Here is a 21,109-nt window from a genome sequence, read left to right on the forward strand (position 1 = left end):
TGAAAGCACGTCAAAGTGCAAGTAGATAAACAGGGATCGCTCCGGTGGGAAGGTAAACGGCGTTTCCGTGTGCTGCTCTGGTTCGCCAGAAGCTGCTTAGTCATGCTGGCCACATGACCTGGAAGCTGTACGCCGGCTCCCTCAGCCAATAAAGCGAGATGAGCACCGCAACCCCAGAGTCGGCCACGACTGGACCTAATTGTCAGGGGTCCCTTTACCTTTAACCTGTGATTCAGTTGGGGAACCTTTTACATGGAATGTGTGATATCAATGGCCAGACCATTTCCTTGTAAGAACAGTTACTGTCTAGTAGCCCAGGATGGCACTTAATGTTTTGATGGTAGCTAATGAAAAGAAATTGTTGGTATCCTGGTCACTAGGAATTTCTCTAAAATGCTTGGAGAGAGACTCCAGAACTTAGAGAAGGCGGCACCACACCTGGTGGGGAGTTAGAAAGGGGTTGTTGTTTTTTTGGTCTCCCATCCTTAAAACCACCAGTCTCTCGAAAAGGCTGTATAAAAGAACGAGAATGCTATGGAGACCATGTGAACAGTTCAATCCTCATGCTGCCAGGAGTGAGCCAGCAGTAAATCACACTGTGCAAGTTGACTTTAACTCTTTTTTAAAAAAAATAATTTTTATTAAAAATTTCAACATAACAATTTATCAAAGACATATCATCCTCATTCCCATTGTGCAAGCAGGAATCCTTGTTCTGACGGGATGCTTATACAGCGCTGCATTGGATACAAGCCTACGTTTCTGTCCTGATGAAATTTATAAATGTAGTGCCTGTTCGTGCAGGCATTCTTCATTGCATAAGGAAGACAAAGCAGACAATGTTTCCCAATCTCTGAAATGTAGTTAAGAGAACTACAGACCCTGAGGGCTCACATGCGCTCTCCCTCTCATTTCTCTTGGGGTCTCAAGGTTGGGAAATCTAGATAACCAGCTTTCCATAACGCTTCAAGTAGACACATGTGTGACAAAAGCATTGTATTTTAAAACTCTCACGCCAAAGCAGAAACCCACTATGCCAAGCAATGTTAACATTGGTTTTGAGCCAGCCTCAAGGTTTAGACTGAGGGAGCAACCAGTTCTTTAACTGCAGTGAGGGTTGCCAACCATACCATTGACCTAATTTTTTATGTGCTGGGTTTAAGGGAGCCTAGACTTTCCTGGAATATGGTATTAGGTAGGATCCAAAGCAGGGATGCGGGTGGCGCTGTGGGTTAAACCACAGAGCCTAGGACTTGCCGATCAGAAGATCGGCGGTTCGAATCCCCGCGACGGGGTGAGCTCCCGTTGCTCGGTCCTTGCTCCTGCCAACCTAGCAGTTCAAAAGCACATCAAAGTGCAAGTAGATAAATAGGTACCACTCTGGCGGGAAGGTAAACAGCGTTTTCGTGCGCTGCTCTGGTTTGCCAGAAGCTGCTTAGTCATGCTGGCCACATGACCTGGAAGCTGTACGCTGGCTCCCTCAGCCAATAAAGCGAGATGAGCACTGCAACCCCAGAGTCGGTCAGGACTGGACCTAATGGTCAGGGGTCCCTTTACCTTTAGCTAGGAGCCAATGCAGCTGTTTAGAGGAGCACCTGATACATGTACACTGAGGGCAGCTAGCTGCATCTCCACGCTGCATCTGCCTATATGTGCGATGCTTGGATTCTTCTTCTTCTTCGGTGATCACTCGTAGCCAAGATTGTCTTCCATGAACATGGTCATAACAGTGAGTCCATAAGTGACTGTGTGGGCCAATTCTGGATCCACACGTCCTTCCACAGTGGGAACATAGGTTTCTGGATGGGAGTTGAACACGGTGAGGATTTGCCAAGTGTGCCTTCCTCTTGGCACATGTCTCCCTTTCATCCTGAGTTTGAGCATCTTCAAAGGCCATGATACCTTTGGTAAAGGCTGTTCTCCAGTTGGAGCGCTCACAGGCCAGTGTTTCCCAGTTGTCGGTGTTTATACTACATTTTCTTAGATTTGCCTTGAGAGAGTCTTTAAACCTCTTTTGTTGACCATCAGCATTACGCTTTCCATTTTTAAGTTTGGAATAGAGTAGTTGCTTTGGAAGTCAATAATCAGGCATCCGCACAACATGACAAGTCCAACAAAGTTGATGTTGGAGAATCATCGCTTTGACACTGGTGATCTTTGCTTCTACCGGTGAAGGCTTGTGGCGTTGATTTGGTGTGTTAAAAGCTCTTTAAGCATGAGACTTTGTGTGGATAATCTCACATAATCCATGCACGAGCAATTATGCAGTCTATCCCACATGGGCCGCAGAGCCAAATCGTCAGTAGGCTTGGCGAGCATTGTGTTGTAATGATCTCCTGCTAACTTTGCAGTATAAAAACACCACCGGAGTTTGCTCGAATTGAAGACAACTTCATCTCACTCTTTCCTTTTCTCTGCTGCACAATCCGCATGGAGCAACCATCAGGGCCATTTTAGCAGCTGTCGAGGCAGCCTCCAGATTTAGGGACTCTCATGCATTATTGTTAATCGAACAATGCTGAGATTCACCGAACAACATGATCATTTCCTTAACTGCCAGCTGTTGAAATGAAAGCTTTTCCTAATTCTGCTGTAAATGATGCGCTGTTTGAAGGAACAAAATACACAATGTACTCTTAAAGATACAATAGAACGAGGCTTAGAGGGAGTCCCCTAACCTTGGAGATATTGTGGGTTCAGTTCTAGACCACCACAATCAAGCGAGCCACACATTCTTTTTTACTTTTTTTTGGTTACATACAGCATTCCCCCAAGGCTGTTACCCGAAATGTCCACCAAATGAGATTTCAAAAACTCCCTGTGCAGCATTAATTCTTCTAAAATACATGCACAGTTTTATTATTTTCGATATCATCATCTTTTAATTTGAAGAGTTAAAGCCTGTGATGTAGTTCCCTAGTCTTCAGACTTTAATCTGGTCTTGACCATCTGCCCTTTAAAAAAAAGGGGGGGAAAGCCCCATTTATTGAGAGCTTTATCCCTGCTGAATTATTACGCGGTATGTTGAATGAAGGCTCCACCATCATAGACATCACCCGTATTAGTTGATAAAAATTGCATAGCAACGCAGCAAGGATCAAGTTGGATAGACTGAAGGAGAGGATTTAAGCGTATAAAAACTCTCAGCTGCTTGCAACCCTCTTGGATTTGATTGGGATTCATTTAACTGCCAAACTGAGTTGCAGTGAGAGGGCAATGAGAAACTAATTCAGTAATAAAATGGTCTCATGAACCCACTGTCTCTCTGGCGTGACTTAATGCTCTTCCTGGCCAGTCTCTCCAGGCGACCTGAAATTCTGCTGCATCTTTGTGTCAGATATGATTGGATGGTTCATCCGGTCACTCCTAATATCAAGAAGCAGCAGAATTACCTGCCTTCAGAGGAGGCCGGCCACTGTGCTGCATCAAGGTGTGGTGAGTGAAAGCGTAGAAGCCTTATTTCTGCACGAGTCACTCTAGGCTTGCCTCATTCCAGGCAGCAACTCTCGCAGAAGCACAGAGAGTGGACTCCTTTGTGTGTCCTTAATGCATGTCGTATACTTAAGGGACACGGGTGGCGCTGTGGTCTAAACGACTGAGCCTCTTGGGCTTGCCGGTCAGAAGGTCGGCGGTTCAAATCCCCACGACGGGGTGAGCTCCTGTTGCTCGGTCCCAGCTCCTGCCAACTTAGCAGTTCGAAAGCACACCAGTGCAAGTAGATAAATAGGTACCACTGTGGCAGGAAGGTAAACGGCATTTCCGTACGCTCTGGTTTCTGTCACGGGGTCCTTTTACACCAGAAGCGGTTTAGTCATGCTGGGCACATGACCCGGAAAGCTGTCTGTGGACAAACGCCGGCTCCCTCGGCCTGAAAGCGAGATGAGCGCCGCAATCCCATAGTCGCCTTTGACTGGACTTAACCGTCCAGGGGTCCTTTACCTTTACCTAGATGTCATGGACTTGGACACAGAAAAATGATGGGAGGAACCAGTTGGGGAACCACCAAGGGAAGAAGTCTCAGGGGTCTTTTGCCTTTATTACCTCCTGCACCAGCAGAAGTCCTTGCATGGGCTTTTGCTAAGGGGATTTATTAGTTGAATCCAGCCCATTGGCCGCCTTAACTATCAGAATTTCAAAAAAATAATGATTTAGCTCATTGTGTGTAGTCACAACACGACCCTAGTGTGGCATTCTTGGCCACCTTCTCAAGAAGAAAGGTGATTAAGTCCTCTTACCCAGGCAGACTGCAAACAAAAAATGTTTGGCTTGCGAATTAATTTTTGCACATTGCTTTGGGGAAAACACACCTACATGGCAACAGTGAGATGATGTTTCTTCGTTCTGTCGTGGAAAAGCCTTTTGAAAAAAATAATAATCTGTGCTTCCGCAGAAGTAACGCATGCAGCTATGTGAAAAGTGTTTACTTTTTTAAAAGTGGAGTATCCTTCAAATGCCTTTCATAATCAGGTCCTTGAAATACCTCTTCCTGGAACTAAATCAGGGTGTGCCAATGTGGTGTAGTGGTTGCAGTGTCAGACTAGGACCTGGGAGGTAAAGGGACCCCTGACCCTTAGGTTCAGTCGCGGACGACTCTGGGTTTGCGGCGCTCATCTCACTTCATTGGCCGAGGGAGCCTACGTACAGCTTCCGGGTCATGTGGCCAGCATGACTAAGCCGCTTCTGGCGAACCAGAGCAGCGCACGGAAACGCCGTTTACCTTCCCGCCAGAGCGGTATCTATTTATCTACTTGCACTTTGATGTGCTTTCGAACTGCTAGGTGGGCAGGAGCAGGGACCGAGCAACAGGAGCTCACCCCGTCACGGGGATTCGAACCGCCAACCTTATGATCAGCAGGTCCTAGGCTCTGTGGTTTAACCCACAGTGCCACCCATGTCCCACCTGGGAGATGAGGGTTCAAATCCCCACTAGGCCATGAAGCTCACTGGGTGACCTTGAGTCAGTCAATGCCTTTCAGCCTGACCTGCCTCATAGGCTTGTTGTGAGAATTAAATCAGGAGGGGGGATCTATGCCATGTGGCTTCAGCTCTTTGGACTCTCGTTTGGCTCAGCTGGCATAATCAAGTAGCATTCTGGGGCCATGATTTAATGACTTTAATCACACATCTTTTCACATACAGAGAATCTTTTGTCCCTTGCAGGGCCCAGCGACCGCACAGGGTTTTCACCTTTATGTAATGCCACGAGGAAAACAGCCGTTTGCAAGACGGGGACGTTAAATGGCAAATGACGTAGAGGGGTCAGGGCCTTCCTTCATTCCCAAGCAGGTTGTTAAAAAATAATAATTTAACCAAGGTGTGAAAATGGCATTGCCCTCCAAAAAACTGTATTTTGCAAATCCTGTACCACTCACTTGCATATGATTTATGATGGTGGAAAAGAACTTCCTGCAGCAGAATTGCTGCAGTTTGGCCAAAGAGATCCAAGCAAGAAGAATAAGGAAGATCCACTTTTTCAAAGGGGCCGGTGTGAAATTGCACTGAGATAATGAAGAATTTAGGAACATCTTCTGCTATCCACTAGGTTCATTTAAAAAGGAAGAGTGAGAGGGTGTTTTGTTCATCACCTTTAAGAATACTTGCCTACTATTGGCAGCCAGGGGAATCATCCACTTATAGCATTGACATATAAGCAAGAACCCCAAATTCTGCAAATTCATTGGAGAGGATTTATGGTGCCTGAATTTTCAGGTGCAACAGCTTAGTTTTGTATTCAGCTACATCCAGCTCTTCTGCTAGAAGTTTGTCCAGCTGTTCTTACTGGTGTGTCCCCATTCCTGCCACCTACTGTGTGTCTAATTAGAAAAAGCTGGCTGGGGGCATGAAAAAGGAGGTGGAAATAGCCATTAATGTGAGAGCTTAAAGTAGGAGCCAAAGGAGAATTCAAAAAAGAATCCATGGGAAACTTGAGTTCAGATGATATACCTGAAAGAGCGTCTCCACCCCCATCATTCAGCCCAGACACTGAGGGCCAGCGCCGAGGGTCTTCTGGCGGTTCCCTCACTGCGAGAAGTGAGGTTACAGGGAACCAGGCAGAGGGCCTTCTCTGTAGTGGCACCCGCCCTGTGGAACGCCTTCCCATCAGATGTCAAGGAAATAAACAACTATCTGACTTTTAGAAGACATCTGGTAAAGCGATCCCTGACTATTAGGGCCAGTCGTGACCGACTCTGGGGTTGCGGCGCTCATCTCGCCGAGGGAGCCGGTGTACAGCTTCCCGGTCATGTGGCCAGCATGACTAAGCCACTTCTGGCGAACCAGAGCAGTGCATGGAAACGCCGTTTACCTTCCCGCTGGAGTGGTACCTTTTTATCTACTTGCACTCTGACGTGCTTCCGAACTGCTAGGTTGGCAGGAGCTGGGACCGAGCAACGGGAGCTCACCCCGTTGCGGGGATTCGAACCGCCAACCTTCTGATCGGCAACCCCTAGGCTCTGTGGTTTAACCCACAGCGCCACCTGCGTCCCAGAAGACATCTGAAGGCAGTCCTATTTAGGGAAGTTTTTAATGTTTGATCTTTTACTGTGTTTTTAATATTCCGTTGAGAGCTGCCCAGAGTGGCTGGGGAAGCCCAGCCAGATGGGCGGGGTATAAATAAATAATAATTATTATTACAGTATTATTAGTATTAGTATTTATTTTCCTGTGGCAGACTTCCCCTGGAAGTGACTCAGGTGAACAAGTCTGCTTTTGCAAGCAGCACAACCTGAGTGCCACGAAAATAGCATAAGGTTGGAGCTCTTCCATGGAAAAAGAAATCAGATTAACTTTTCGCAGATCCACATACCCTTTCTGGAAAAACTCTGGAATTGCAGGTGGCCCAGATCGACCTGACCTGACCTGCCGATCCCTGCTGCTGCTCTTGCAGCACCTTTTAATGAGTGGATGCAGGGAAATTATTGATGCACCCATTAGTCAATATGCCCCTGTTGTTTTCTTACTGTGCTCATAGCTAACCGAAGGGCGCAACTGCTTCCAGATGCCCGTTGCCTCCCCTTCTGGGGCATCTCTAATCTGAGAACGTTGCCCAAGGAGAACTCTAGGTGGTCTGGCATCAGAAGAAGCAGGGGATGGATGCTTTGAATACCAGCTGTCTTTCTGAGGAAGTGAACGCAGTGGGGGGAAAGGGGGCCCACCCCAGATCTCTAAAGGCAGGCAAGATTTCAGCTCAGGCAGAAGGAATGTCAGCAGCCTTTGGAGGAAGACAGTGAAAGCTTCTTATTCTCTCCCCCCGGGACACAGTCTTCCTTCAGGTCTGCTTCCAGCAGCCCTGCTAAAAGCCAGCAAGACTAAGCTATATAAACTGCCGCCAGATATGCTGACTCTTGGAAAAACAGTCCATGGATCTTTATGCCTCCCTTTGCAATGGCCAGTTGCAACGTCAGTACAATAGACAGCTGCAGGGATAGGGAACGCTTGGACCTGCCAATATTGTTGGACGGCTCTCATCATCCTGACTTATTGTCTATGCTGGCTGGAAGATGAGAGTCCAACACTGCTTCCCCAATCCTGCTCTATTGACACATGTATTTTTTTTATTGGATTTTTGATAATTTTATACATATAAAACAAAACCACTTCAAACATTAAAATACAAGGTTCTTTTGAACCTTCATTTTTTTAAAATAATATTTATTAGAAGTTTTATAGTTACAGAAAGAAAGTATGAGAGGGGGGGAAAGCACTATTTTTTTTTAACAAACAATACATCAAAAATAGAAAGAAAAAACAGTACATCAAAACAAGAAAAAACAAAAACATTTAAAAACACATCCAAATTCCACATCTTTATCTTTCATTTACTTGTTTCCTCGACTTCCTCACACCTCCCTTTTTTGTATTCTAGTTCAAATTAGCTAATTCAGCAAATCCTTTCCCTCTTTCTCAATTTTTTGTTCTATAATTTATCTTAACACAATCTAACTTTAAATTTTCCACTTTAGCCCATTAACAATCAGTTTTTGCTTAATTCTTTATAACTTTTCTGCTAAAACCATATAACTTCATTCCAGTATTCTTCTAACATTCATTAATTTTGCAATATTTCTGTAAATATACTTTAATTTTTTTCCAATCTTCTTCCATCGACTCTTCTCCCTGATCTCAGATTCTGCCAGTCATTTCCGCCATTTCCATGTAGTCCATCAGCTTCATCTGCCATTCTTCCCGGGTGGGTTCTTTTGAACCTTCAGACCTCCTTCCCTCCCTCAATGGGTTCCATGTTTAAGTTTAAATTTGCTGCATCTTTTACCCTTATCCATCTATTATATAACCATAATTACCCTAAATAATTCCACATTGCAAGTGTCATTACATCCCTGCCAAAGATTTTAACTGTTTACAGTGGTCTTTTAAATACATTACAAATTTACTCCACTCTTTAGTCAATACTCCTGCCAACCTAGCAGTTTGAAAGCATGTCAAAGTGCAAGTAGATAAATAGGTACCGCTCTGGTGGGAAGGTAAATGGTGTTTCTGTGCGCTGCTCTGGTTTGCCAAAAGCGGCTTAGTCATGCTGGCCACATGACCCAGAAGCTGTACGCTGGCTCCCTTGGCCAATAAAGCGAGATGAGCGCCGCAACCCCAAAGTCGTCCGCAACTAGACCTAACGGTCAGGGGTCCCTTTACCTTTACCTTAGTAAATACATGATCTTCCTGGTTTCGGATCTTCCCCGTCAGTTTCGCCAACTCCGCATACAGTGGTACCCCGCAAGACGAATGCCTCGGAAGACGAAAAACTCGCTAGACGAAAGGGTTTTTCGTTTTCTGAGGTGATTCGCAAGACGGATTTTCCTAAGGGCTTGCTTCGCTAGACGAAACAGCCCTGCCTCTCCTGTCATGGCGACGGTCACTGCACGCACGCACGCTCGCTTCCCCGCTCCTCCGGCTCCCTCCCACCTTCCGGCTGACGACTCCTCCAGCTCCCTCCGACCTTCCGGCTGACGGCCGACCTTCCGGCTGCCTCGCGCCGCTGCCCATCGCCCTCGCGCGCTCCTCTCAGAGAGCCACTGCCGCCAGCAGCCAGCATTGCAGCCAGAGTCGCGCTCCTGAGCCCCGCCGCCCTCCAGCAGCCGCGTCGCGCAGTGGCCACAAGGCGCGGGTGAGTCCGAGCTACCGGCTGCGGCAGCTGTCCTGCTTCTCCCCGCCCCTCCCCGCCATTGTTAGTGTTTAACTGCAGTAGTGCTTCGCAAGACGAAAAAACTCGCTCAACGAAAGAACTCGCAGAACGAATTAATTTCGTCTTGCGAGGCACCACTGTACTCAGTTTCATCTGCCATTCTTCCTTTGCTGGTACTTCTTCCTTCCTTCCATCTCTGGGCTAGTAGCATTCTCGCTGCTGTCGTTGCATACGTAAAAAGTCTTTTATCTTCTCTTGGTAACTTTTCACCTATTATACCTAATAAACAGGCTTCTGGTTTTTTTACAAATGTGTTTTTCAACATTTTCTTTAGTATCGTCGGTACCTAGCACCAGGTAAAATTGTTAAAATGTACAAAACAAGTACAAAATCGTGTTGGAAAATGTAAAGAGAAGGAGGGTACTTTTAGCCATATGTGGTGGACATGTACAGTGGTAAAGGCTTTCTGGGAAATGATATACAGTGGGACCTCTGTTTACGAACTTAATTCGTTCCGGAAGCCCGTTCTTACACCGAAAACATTCTTAAACCGAGGCATGCTTTCCCCAATGAGGCTTCTTGCTGCCGGTGCCCTTCCACCAGTCGGCTTCTGTTTGTCTTCCGGTGCAAAGTTCGCGAGCCGGAATGCCTACTTCCGGTTTTGTGGAATGCGTTGCCCGAATCATTTGTTAACAGGACAGTTCTTAGACCGAGGTATGACTGTACAATGAACTAGACGTCTGAGCTGGTTGCTCCATGCACAGATTGCATGGCTTTCGACAAACCATCCTTGCGTTCCTGAATTCAGATGTGATAAAAGAGTTTCCGAATCGTTTTACCATTAAACAACATACCAGATACATTTTGGGGGATAAGACATAAGCCTATGTCTTCCCACCACACCCTCCCCAAAATCATAGTCTTGATTTTTAATTTTTTTATCTTAATCATAGATTGTAGAGTTGGAAGGAACCACGAGAGTCCAACTGGCTGCAATGCAGCAATCTTTTGCCCAATGTGGGGCTCAAACTCACAACTGAGATTAAGACTTATGCTCTAGTAACTAGCTATTATTTTGGAACAATGTGGGCTCAGTAACCTGTGTTGGCAGTTCTTAAATGTACACAAATAGTCTGATTTGCCAGTTATCACAATCCTTAAATCAGAGGAAAGCTTTATAAATATGTTGGAAAGGTTTATATAGTTCTTTTTTTTAAAAAAAAGTTTCATGTTATTAAAACCTCCTTAGTTACCACAGTGTTTGGATTTCTAAAATGTTAAGGGGAATTTTGTTTCCAGCGGAAAAGCATGCCAAGTTGTGCTGGCTCCGTACTGAAAAACAGCAACTCATATATAAATACATGCATTTTAAAAATATACACAGGAATAGGCATTTTAAAAGCTAATTAAGGAAATGACTTTAAGGTCACTGGAAATTATTTGCAACGCTCCATGAAGTGTATATGTTCTCTTTTATGTTGTTTGAATGTCACCAGAGTCTGCCAAATAATAATGTGGGCAGAATAATTGAGTAAAAGCAGCAGACATTTAAGCCAAAGAAACACTTCTTTACCTAATATATCATTAGCCGAGGGAACGTAGCATCTCAAGATGTTAGGCTGACTGCAGGCATAAATGGTTCTTCTGTGTATTTATTTATTTTATACATAGAGAGCAGACCCTCTAGAAGCATGGGCCGTGATAGCCAGCAATGAAGCTTCTATATTCAGATGGTGAACACACTTAACTAGCAGATGGAGCTGAGTAACAATAGGCGATCAGTATTTAAGTCCTGCTTGTGAACAGCGCTGTGGCATAAGAACTGGAGAAGAGGGGATTATTTATTATATTCTGGTCCAACATGTTAGTCTTTGCATTCCTCTGGTCATATAAGTAATATTTTCCTAAATGTCCAGTGTTTGCTTTTAAGAATTAGACAGTTACTTTTAGTGAGAGGCAGGGGTGGCCTGGGAAATTTGTGTACCGTCCAACATTTCTCTCATGAAAATAGAGACGTCCCATTCAATAATACTAATACGAATAATAGATTATTATTTATACCTTGCCCAACTGACTGGGTTGCCCAAGCCACTCTGGGCGGCTTCCAACGTATATAAAAGCATAGCAAAATATTAAACAACTTCTCTATACAGACCAGGGGACGCGGGTGGCGCTGTGGGTAAAAGCCTCAGCGCCTAGGGCTTGCCGATCGAAAGGTCGGCGGTTCGAATCCCCGTGGCGGGGTGCGCTCCCGCTGTTCGGTCCCAGCGCCTGCCAACCTAGCAGTTCGAAAGCACCCCTGGGTGCAAGTAGATAAATAGGGACCGCTTACTAGCGGGAAGGTAAACGGCGTTTCCGTGTGCGGCTCTGGCTCGCCAGAGCAGCGATGCCACGCTGGCCACGTGACCCGGAAGTGTCTTCGGACAGCGCTGGCCCTTGGCCTCTTTGAGTGAGATGGGCGCACAACCCTAGAGTCTGTCAAGACTGGCCCGTACGGGCAGGGGTACCTTTACCTTTACCTTTACCTATACAGACCTGGCTACAAATGTCTTCTAAAGGTTGTATAGTTACTTATCTCCTTGGCTTGGGGTTTGCATAACTCCATACCCTCCAACATTTCTCCGATGAAAATAGGGATGTCCTAAGGGAAAGCAGGACATTCTGGGATCAAACCAGAAACCGGGACGGATTCTGTAAATCTGGGACTGTCCCTGGAAAATAAGGGACACTTGGAGGGTCTGCATTTTGCCACTCGAGGCAAAAAGCCATTACAAAGCTCCGTTGCCCAAGAGCTATTCCTGATGTCACTCAGGGTGAAATTCCAGGGGTATGTTATAATATATGTACTTATAGTATATATAGTGTAGTTATAATTTATATATGTGTAAATAATAATAATAATACAGTGGTTCCTCAGGTTACAGGCGCTTCAGGTTACAGACTCCGCTAACCCAGAAATTGTACCTAGGGTTAAGAACTTTGCTTCAGGATGAGAACAGAAATCGTGCAGTGACAGTGCGGCGGCAGCAGAAGGCCCCATTAGCTAAAGTGGTACCTCGGGTTAAGACCAGTTTCAGGTTAAGAACCGACCTCCAGAACGAATTAAGTTCTTAACCTGAGGTACCACTATTATAATAATAAATACCAGGGGTGAAATTCCTGTTGACCTACCTGAGGCTAACCTGGGATAACTGGTGTTTAATTGAAGCAGCACCCCTAGGCATAATGTTAGATCTGTTAGAACATTTTCTACCAATGTGCTTCTGGTTTGCGTTATTCTAAACGAGGGCAACCAAAATGGTCAAAGGCCTGGAAACGATGCCTTATGAGGAACGGCTAAGGGAGCTGGGCATGTTTAGCCTGGAGAAGAGGAGGTTAAGGGGTGATATGATAGCCATGTTCAAATATAAAGAAGGGTGTCACATAGAGGAGGGAGAAAGGTTGTTTTCTGCTGCTCCAGAGAAGCGGACACGGAGCAATGGATCCAAACTACAAGAAAGAAGATTCCACCTAAACATTAGGAAGAACTTCCTGACAGTAAGAGCTGTTCGACAGTGGAATTTGCTACCAAGGAGTGTGGTGGAGTCTCCTTCTGTGGAGGTCTTTAAGCAGAGGCTTGACAACCATATGTCAGGAGTGCTCTGATGGTGTTTCCTGCTTGGCAGGGGGTTGAACTCGATGGCCCTTGTGGTCTCTTCCAACTCTATGATTCTATGATTCTATAAACAGCTCTCCCAAGATTCAGAAATGTTTTATGTACGTTGGTGGTTTTGCCTGGTGTAGACAACGTGCTTCTCTTCTGCAAAGTTACTCAGTTTATAGTAGGTATGGATTATTATATGTTAACGCTCATCTGCCCGGCGTGTGGTTGCAAGAGTGTTCTTGTTGCATTTTGAAAAAAAGATGCATTTTTTTGTTTGTGTGCAAAGAAATGGAGGACATAAAAGTTGTATCTGTTTTTCAAGAACCGCTTTTTCCCTTTTTCAGGTATACACGTATAAACAGAGGTCAATCACACGCCAAAAAGTCACAGCTATGCAGCCTACAAGCTCAGAAGGTCTGGAAGACATGGCCGCACTGATAGACCTCCATGAAGGAGCCATCATGCACAATCTATTCCAGCGATATCAACAAAACAAAATTTATGTAAGTTCGTTTTGGAGGGGGCTGAGGGATATACTTTGAGCAGGAAATTGCTATTTTGCATGGTTGGATATATTTTCTTTGGATTTGAAAGTTCCCCTAAAGCGAGAGATGCTGGCACTATCGCTGCAGAAAGTTAGACCTGCTGCCCCCTAAAGTTGTGTGTGCAAGAAGTGGGGTGTTCAGTGTGATATATAAATACAGTCGTACCTTGGAAGTCAAACAAAATCCATTCCGGACATCCCTTCCACTTCCAAAACGTTAGAAAACCAAATTGCGGCTTCTGATTGGCTGCAGGAAGGCCTGCAGCCAATCAGATGCCCCGGAAGCCCGTCAGATGTTTGGGTTCCAAAAGAACGTTTGCAAACCGGAACAATCACTTCCGGGTTTGCTGCATTCAGGAGCCAAAACATCTGAGTTCCAGGGGGTTTGGGATCCAACATACGACTGTATCCTTGAATGGTAAGGGACTTGAGTGAAAACGTTGGCAGCATTAAGATAAATTCAACAATGTAAATTAGTTTTGATGGATGCAACAATGGAATACTAAATGGTTTAGCTTATATAAAATATGCAGGGATTTATGTTATGCAAAATGAACCATAGAAAGAGAAGAAGGGAAGTTTTTGATATTTTACGGTTGTTTAAATGAGTATTCAAAATTATTAAAAGAATAAAAATAAAAAGGGACTTGAGGATATCCTACCCTCAAGCCACTTCCTCAGGCCAGGAGAGCTTGAGATTAAACGGAGCACCCTTTAAATGAAGATTAATTCAGATTAAACGAAGCAGTGGAAATCTTGAGATATCATGGATGAGAGCTGGGAAACAGCCAGAAAGATTTGGACGTAATGGCCTAACTCCATATTGAGTCAACTGTGGTTAATAAAAATTGCCATTGGGAAGTTCTGACATTGAACTATTAAAACTCGGCCACAACCATTTAGGAAGGGGAAATACAGGAGCAGAGTTGAAAATGTGGAAAGCCAGGCTCTGTAGAATTAACAAAAGCAGAAGGACTGCAGAGGTGTATTAGAATGCTATGTTAAGAGAATGAATGAAACAAAGGTTAAGTGGGAGGAATGTCAGGAGATGGAGGGATGGATAGATAGATGTTTTGCGGGTGAATTGGTAAAATAACAGGGAGAGGTTCCGTAAGGCTCTGCAGGAAGTGGTCAGCAGGGTTTGTGGTTCACGGCCATTTTTAGAGGTGCTTTTTTGACTCAGATGTTTTAAACCTGTGGAGAACGTGGAGGTCTCTAAATGTTGGTTTTGATAGTGTAGTGGTTCTAGGGGTTGCTCGTACGTAAGCAAACACCTGGCTGGGTTGCCTGAGTGAACCTTTTCTGTCCGGACAGCCACTCACCCGTGGCTGTCTCAATCGCTGGCAGAATCCGTCAGTGGGCGTTTCTTAAACTTCTTCCAGCAAAGAAGCTCTTTGACGCCTAGTCTTCTCCTACTCTCTCTGCGCGATAGCCTTCTGCGCAAGGAGGGCGTAGGCAGCGGAGGACCCCTACTCTCCCCGCTGGTCCCCGGCAAGGAGTCATGGGACCGCCTCGCCGCTTCCCCCATCTGCCCCCCTTCTCCACTGGTGCTACGCTGATTCTCTTCCCCAGAAGATGGGCTGCCTCTCCCAATCCCGGGACGCTCTCCGGAATCCCTCTGGATTTTGCTCTCTCCCTCCTGCACTGATGGCAGTTCCCTGACAGATAGTTTGCATTTTATCTCTAAAGAACTGGAAGAGATTCCCCTCCTCTACTTTTCTCTGAGCGGTTTACCAGTCAAGTCCCTCTTCTCAGGGAACTCTGGAAAACTGTAACTCTGTGTGAAGAATTATCACAGAATTGTAGAGTTGAAAGGGACCGCTAGAGTCATCTAGTACAATTTACCTGCAATGCAGAAATCTCTGCTACAGCATCCATGGTAGATGGCCGTCCAACCTCTGCTTAAAAACCTCAAAGGAAGAAGAGTCCACCACCTTCTGAGCAAGTCTGAGCAAGCTCTTACGGTAAAAAATGCGGTCTCCTAACTACTCTCAATGCCTTTAACAAACTACAGTTTCCAGGGTTCTTTGGGAGAAGCCGTGATTGTTTAAAGTGCTATGACACTTCTTTAAATGTATAGTACCTTTAAAGGGGGTCTTGGTTTAAGAGTAACAGGGGAATCTTAACTTGAATTTTAACAGGCTGAACTTGGGCGACCTTACGGGTGTTTATTTTGAGCCCTGCTTTAAGCGTACAGTGGAGGTCCGTTCTTAACCTGAAACTGTTCTTAACTTGAAGCATCACTTTACCTAATGGGGCCTCCTGCTGCTGCCACGCTGCCAGAGCACGATTTCTGTTCTTATCCTGAAGCAAAATTCTTAACCTGAAGCACTATTTCTGGGTTAGGGTTAGCATGTAACCTGAAGCGTCTATAACCCGAGGTACCACTGTATTGGCAAATACGATGGCACAGGGACACCCCAGGTTAGGACATTTCAATCAGTGCATACATTTGAATGGTATCCTTTAAGCTGGGCTGCCATAGCCTGCACCGAAATGCTAAATTTCAACATATTCTGATGGTGCCCGTGTTGAAAAACGTGACCAGGCCAGACTGTTCCTTGAGATGCTTCATCTCAAGCAAAGCAAGGAATGTGCACATAGTAAAATGGCCGGTTAAAGGCTGTAATTTTGGGGCCTCCAAAACCCAGCTCCAAAATTAGACAAGCCAGTGGTATATGGTGGTTGTGTGACTTGCATTATCAACTGTGGGGCATGTCGCTAAGCACTGTTGAGACGATCCTTCCCTGGGACAGTTTGAGCTTATGCGGAAAGTTTTTGGGAAGAGGTCCTAAAACCACATAAGTACATATGCGATGCAGCTAAAGGAAAGGGCATTCAAATTACGGTGTTGGGAGTTGGCTGTAACTGGATTTGCCTCCTGACACTCGACTGTTTCTGGCAGATGTGAGTTGAAAGGAGGTCAAAACAGAATGAAAGGGAACGATTTTAAAAAACGGTGAGAGGGAGCTAAAAATAAAACTATTAAACGTGTAAACTCACTCATGAGTCCTCTTTGATTCAGTGCTTAAAATGTGCCCGTTTTAACACATTTTCCATTGAAGCGCAAGCAGGTTTTTTTAAAAAAAAGTTGTGCTGAGAAATAGCCAGATTTTTATTTGATGTGGGCTCTCTTCATGGGATCGCTAAAAGCACATAGTAATGATTCATATTCATGCTCTTTCCACCGTCATCTGGTTGGGAGCCAAAATGCTGGCCTAGATAGGTCTTTGGTGTGATCCAGCAAAGTTATTTAAAATGTATATATACTTTTTAGATATATACATTTCAATGATTTTACATTCATTTTGACATTTTAAAACTTGACTTCCTTGCCTCTCTTTCTGCAGTTCCTTAAATTTATTTTTAATATCTTCTGCATATCCAAATTAACTTAATTTGCTCATTTATTCATCTTCTTTATATATATACTCTTATATAAAGGTAAAGGGACCCCTGACCATTAGGTCCAGTCGTGACCGACTCTGGGGTTGCACTCTCACCTCGCTCTATAGGCTGAGGGAGCCGGGGTTTGTCCGCAGACAGCTTCTGGGTCATGTGGCCAGCATGTCTAAGCCTCTTCTGGCGAACCAGAGCAGCGCATGGAAACGCCATTTACCTTCCCGTCAGAGCGGTACCTATTTATCTACTTGCACTTTGATGTGCTTTCGAACTGCTAGGTTGGCAGGAGCAGGGACCAAACAACTGGAGCTCACTCCGTTGCGGGGATTCGAACCTCTGACCTTCTGATCGGCAAGTCCTAGGCTCTGTGGTTTAACCCACAATGCCACCCGTGTCCCTGGCATACTCTTATATAGCTGCAGGTTATTACAATAATCCTGCCAGTATTTTTATCTGTTTACAATTTATCTGTAAATATTCAATAAACCATTTGCATTCTTTTGTAAAAAGTTTGTTATCTTGATTCTTCCGGTAAGTTTCTCCATTTTTGTGTATTCCACAAGTTTTTGTATCCATTCTTCCTTTGCTGGGACTTCTTCTACTTTCCATTTTTGGGCAAGTAACATTCTTGCTTCTGTAGTCGCATACATGCGTAAATTTCTATAAAATTTAGGTAGTTCTATCGCTATAATTCCCAGAAGAAAAGCTTCTGGGTTGTTGCTTTTTACAAAGCGTGTTCTCCTTTATGGAGAGCAAGTGATGCGGTGGGGGCCGCCAGGACACTCCAAAGTTGGGGGCGGGCTAATTGTTCGTTGGCCACTGATGCGATTGGGGCTTCCCTTGTTGGGAAGAAGTTAATGTTGCCATTTGTTGATTGACAACCAGAAATGCTAAAACTCCTTGCACGAGGCTAGGGCTTCCTCTTTTTGACCGTGCATCGGATTGCCCGTCCCCCCCCCTCCCTAGAATTAGGGTTAGTCGCTTTGACCTTGCTATGCCTGTCATGGGGTCGTCTGCTCTTGGGGCAGGGGCCTGGTAGGAATTTTGTCCATCTGGCTGATTGGCTGTTGCCATTTGGTTTTTGCCTACTGCGTAGCAAATCGTCACAACTTGTAAGATTGCAGTTAGGCCTTGGTTTATGGTTTGGTTGGTTGAGGGGAAGTGGTTGAGTGCCTGCCCTTGGTAGGTTGAGTGCCTGCCCCTCTAATGCTGCTGCTGCAAGGGATTCCGTTAAAGGAATTGGGGGCTAACTATTGCTTGTCCACTCTGTCAAGGGGGCTCGGGCCATAGCAATGAGCTCCTGGTTGCATTTGGGGTGAGGGCAGGTTCCCTGCTCCGTCGCTACCCCCAAGTGTATTCCCCTATTCTGACTTTTGCATCGTGCGGAATGTCAGTCTGTCCCCCATGGTGGGGGCAGATAGTCGCAACCAATGCCTAAGCAACTACTCACATATTTGTATTTTAATAAAGTTGTGGCCAAAATTATGCCAAAAATCTTAAACAAAAAATTCTGTGTGATGTGTGAGTTATTGGGGTGGCCCTGGGGACCTCGACACGCAACCAGCATAACTTTTTATTACACTTATGTCAGGGAACTGCCATCAGCTCAGAGGCGAGAGGGCAGTTGGGTTACAGGGAGCCTCCAAAAAAGCAGCGCTTCCTCCGCGGAGGAGGGGAGCCTCGCCTCCAGTGAGGAAGGGGTGCAGGGCTTGGAGGATGCAAGGGAGAGCCACAGCACCAAGCATGAACAAAGTGGGGGGCGGGAGGCAGGTCCCCCTCTGCCCACGCCCTCTTTGCACAGTCGGTTTACACGCAGAGAGGGGAGGTGTAGGATGGGGGTCAAAAGACTACTCTGCTGAGGAAAGTTTAAAGACCGCCCACTCCCAGATTCTGCTAGCGACTGAGCAGACATGGAATTGAGTTGATCTGCATTGTGAACGTTTTGGACAGATAATAAAGCCTTGAAAAGACCAACGGGGAGTCTTGCCTGTTTGCTCTCGAGCAACCACGGCAGCACACATAACAACTTACCTGACTGAGTTGACATTCATTCCCTAGGAGTTGTTGTCTTGGGTTTCTGCTTCTAGTTTTGTGTCTTTTCTCAACGCCCATAGTGAGGAGAGTACCAAAGAAAGCCTTGTAAGGATATTCCGTATTCAGCATCTATGTGACATCATCAGGCAACAAACCAATTCTGTTCCTCTTCTCATACCTGTCTTTCCTGTACACCTGACAGAGTCGGCTGAATCAACAAGTTGCCAAGCAACCAAGAGGTTTAAGGATCTGTCTGATCATATTACATTAGCTCTGGCCTTGGGCCAGTTCTGCATCAATAAGAAATGCTAATATTTTGGAATGAAACCATTGTTTTCCCCCTAGGCAACTTGCTTTGAGTCATAAATTGTCGGGAAGGGGCAAATGGCAGGCAGTGCCAGATAGAAACAGGGGGGTGCCTATGAGAGGTGATGCCCACTAGCCTACTTAGCCGAAATCCCAGGCTTATTATGTCCATGTTTCTCTGCACATTCCTGCTGTTCTGTTGATACTTTGCTAGCCACTCAAGGTTTTTATTTACAAATTCAAGGCAGAGGGGGACTGTGTTCCTCTTTGCTTCTTTGATATCTCGGAAGCAGGAATGGGACTCAAATTAGCCTTGCAACGTTTGAATAATGTACTGAATAGTTTTTGTCAGATTTAATTGGGTCTCCCATTTGCTTTATTTCTTCGTTTTGGTTCAGTAAGCTCTCCTAATAACACTTGATCCATCTAATTATAGCATACTTTTCTGTCTAGCTTTATTTGCAGGGAGCTAATGGCTGCACAGTAATGATCAATGAAACAATGAATTGTTTTGCTCTTTCTTGAATTCTTGCCAGATGCCAGAAATGCTTACGGAATTCAGGCCACTAGGTCTGTTTCCCTAAATTGCTAGGTTGTGCATGTGTTGTTTTTTTACAGAGTACTGATATTCTCCGTACTGGCTTCGCAAACATTTCCAAAAAGCGCTTCTCATGTATCTGGTCTAGGAGCAAAACCAGAAAGAGGTGGCCCATAACATTTCAAGATAGCTTTTTGCCAGCACTGCAAATTTCCCAGTAGTGGTATATGCTGTCAAGGGTGGAAATCTGTTACAAAGCTCTGTAATACGCATTTGTAGATGAGTCCTTAAAATGGAATTACAGCATATTGTTTGCCCTTGTGGATGTCTGCAACTCAGATTGTAACGATGATTGTTATTCCATACGCAAGCATGCATAACCAAATCTATCCATCTAGTGCAAGGCTGGAGAACCTTTGGTCCTCCAGGTGTTGTAAGACTCCAACACACATCAGCCAAAACCAGCATGGCCAATGGCCAAGGATGATCAAAGCTGTTATCCAGAAACATCTGCAGGGCCAAACGTGGCCCAGCGCCGATCTAGAGAAACTGGTTTAAATAGTTAAAATAAGGACTGTGTCATTATTTACCCATTTATTGCTTGTATTTCCACCCAGGCACCCAAGGCAGTTTACGGTTTTAAAATACAAAAACAAACCTGTGTTGTAAAGTAAAGACAAAGTTTAACATGCAGGTCAATATCTGAGTTGGGAAAAGCATGTAAGGATGGTTAAATCCAGTTAAAGGCCACTACAGTGGTACCTCAGGTTAAGTACTTAATTCGTTCCGGAGGTCTGTACTTAACCTGAAACTGTTCTTAACCTGAAGCACCACTTCAGCTGATGGGGCCTCCTGCTGCTGCCGCGCCACTGGAGCCCGATTTCTGTTCTCATCCTGAAGCAAAGTTCTTAACCTGAGGTAATATTTCTGGGTTAGCGGAGTCTGTAACCTGAATTATATGTAACCTGAAGCGTATGTAACCCGAGGTACCCCTGTATGGGGTTGCACCGCTCATTGCGCTTCCAGGCCGAGTGAGCTGGCATTTGTCCACAGACAGCTTTCCGGGTCATGTAGCATGACTAAACTACTTCTGGCGCAACGGAACACCGTGATGGAAGCCAGAGCGCACAGAAACACCGTTTACCTTCCCACCACAGCAGTACCTATTTATCTACTTGCACTGGTATGCTTTCGAACTGCTAGGTTGGCAGGAGCTGGACAGAGCAAGGGGAGCTCACTCCGTTGCGGGGATTCGAACCACCAACCTTCTGATCAGCAAGCCCAAGAGGCTCGGCGGTTTAGACCACAACGCCACCAGAAATACTACCCCTCCCCTAACATGCCATTCAGCCTTCCAGTAAATGGACAGCATAACTTGTGAACTAGGCACTCCACAGTCCTACCCCTTTGTGCTGAGGCCGTTGCTTGTTCTTTCTAAAGGGAAAGAATCGCTCTTAGCTCAAAATGGACATAGCGCTTGAGGAATGGGGTGCCATGCTGCTCCCC

General features: G+C 45.4%; 1 protein-coding gene and 1 long non-coding RNA gene across 2 annotated transcripts in view; one reads left to right on the plus strand and one right to left on the minus strand.

The window, feature by feature from the left end:
* MYO10 (myosin X) overlaps nucleotides 1-21,109 on the plus strand; it is a 198,168-nt gene that overhangs the window by 76,324 nt on the left and 100,735 nt on the right. The window contains exon 3 of the mRNA XM_083449257.1: nucleotides 13,124-13,282. Within this exon, the coding sequence (XP_083305383.1) occupies nucleotides 13,124-13,282 (159 nt within the window). The remainder of the gene's footprint in view (nucleotides 1-13,123; nucleotides 13,283-21,109) is intronic.
* Nucleotides 2,833-18,920, minus strand: LOC310681746. Its single transcript, XR_014513577.1, has 2 exons — nucleotides 18,757-18,920; nucleotides 2,833-2,954 (listed from the first exon to the last, which is right to left on the minus strand). It is a non-coding gene; the product is annotated as an uncharacterized lncRNA (long non-coding RNA).

This window comes from Podarcis tiliguerta, assembly GCF_965153285.1.
Source record: "Podarcis tiliguerta genome assembly, chromosome: 7".
Classification (NCBI taxonomy): domain Eukaryota; kingdom Metazoa; phylum Chordata; class Lepidosauria; order Squamata; family Lacertidae; genus Podarcis; species Podarcis tiliguerta.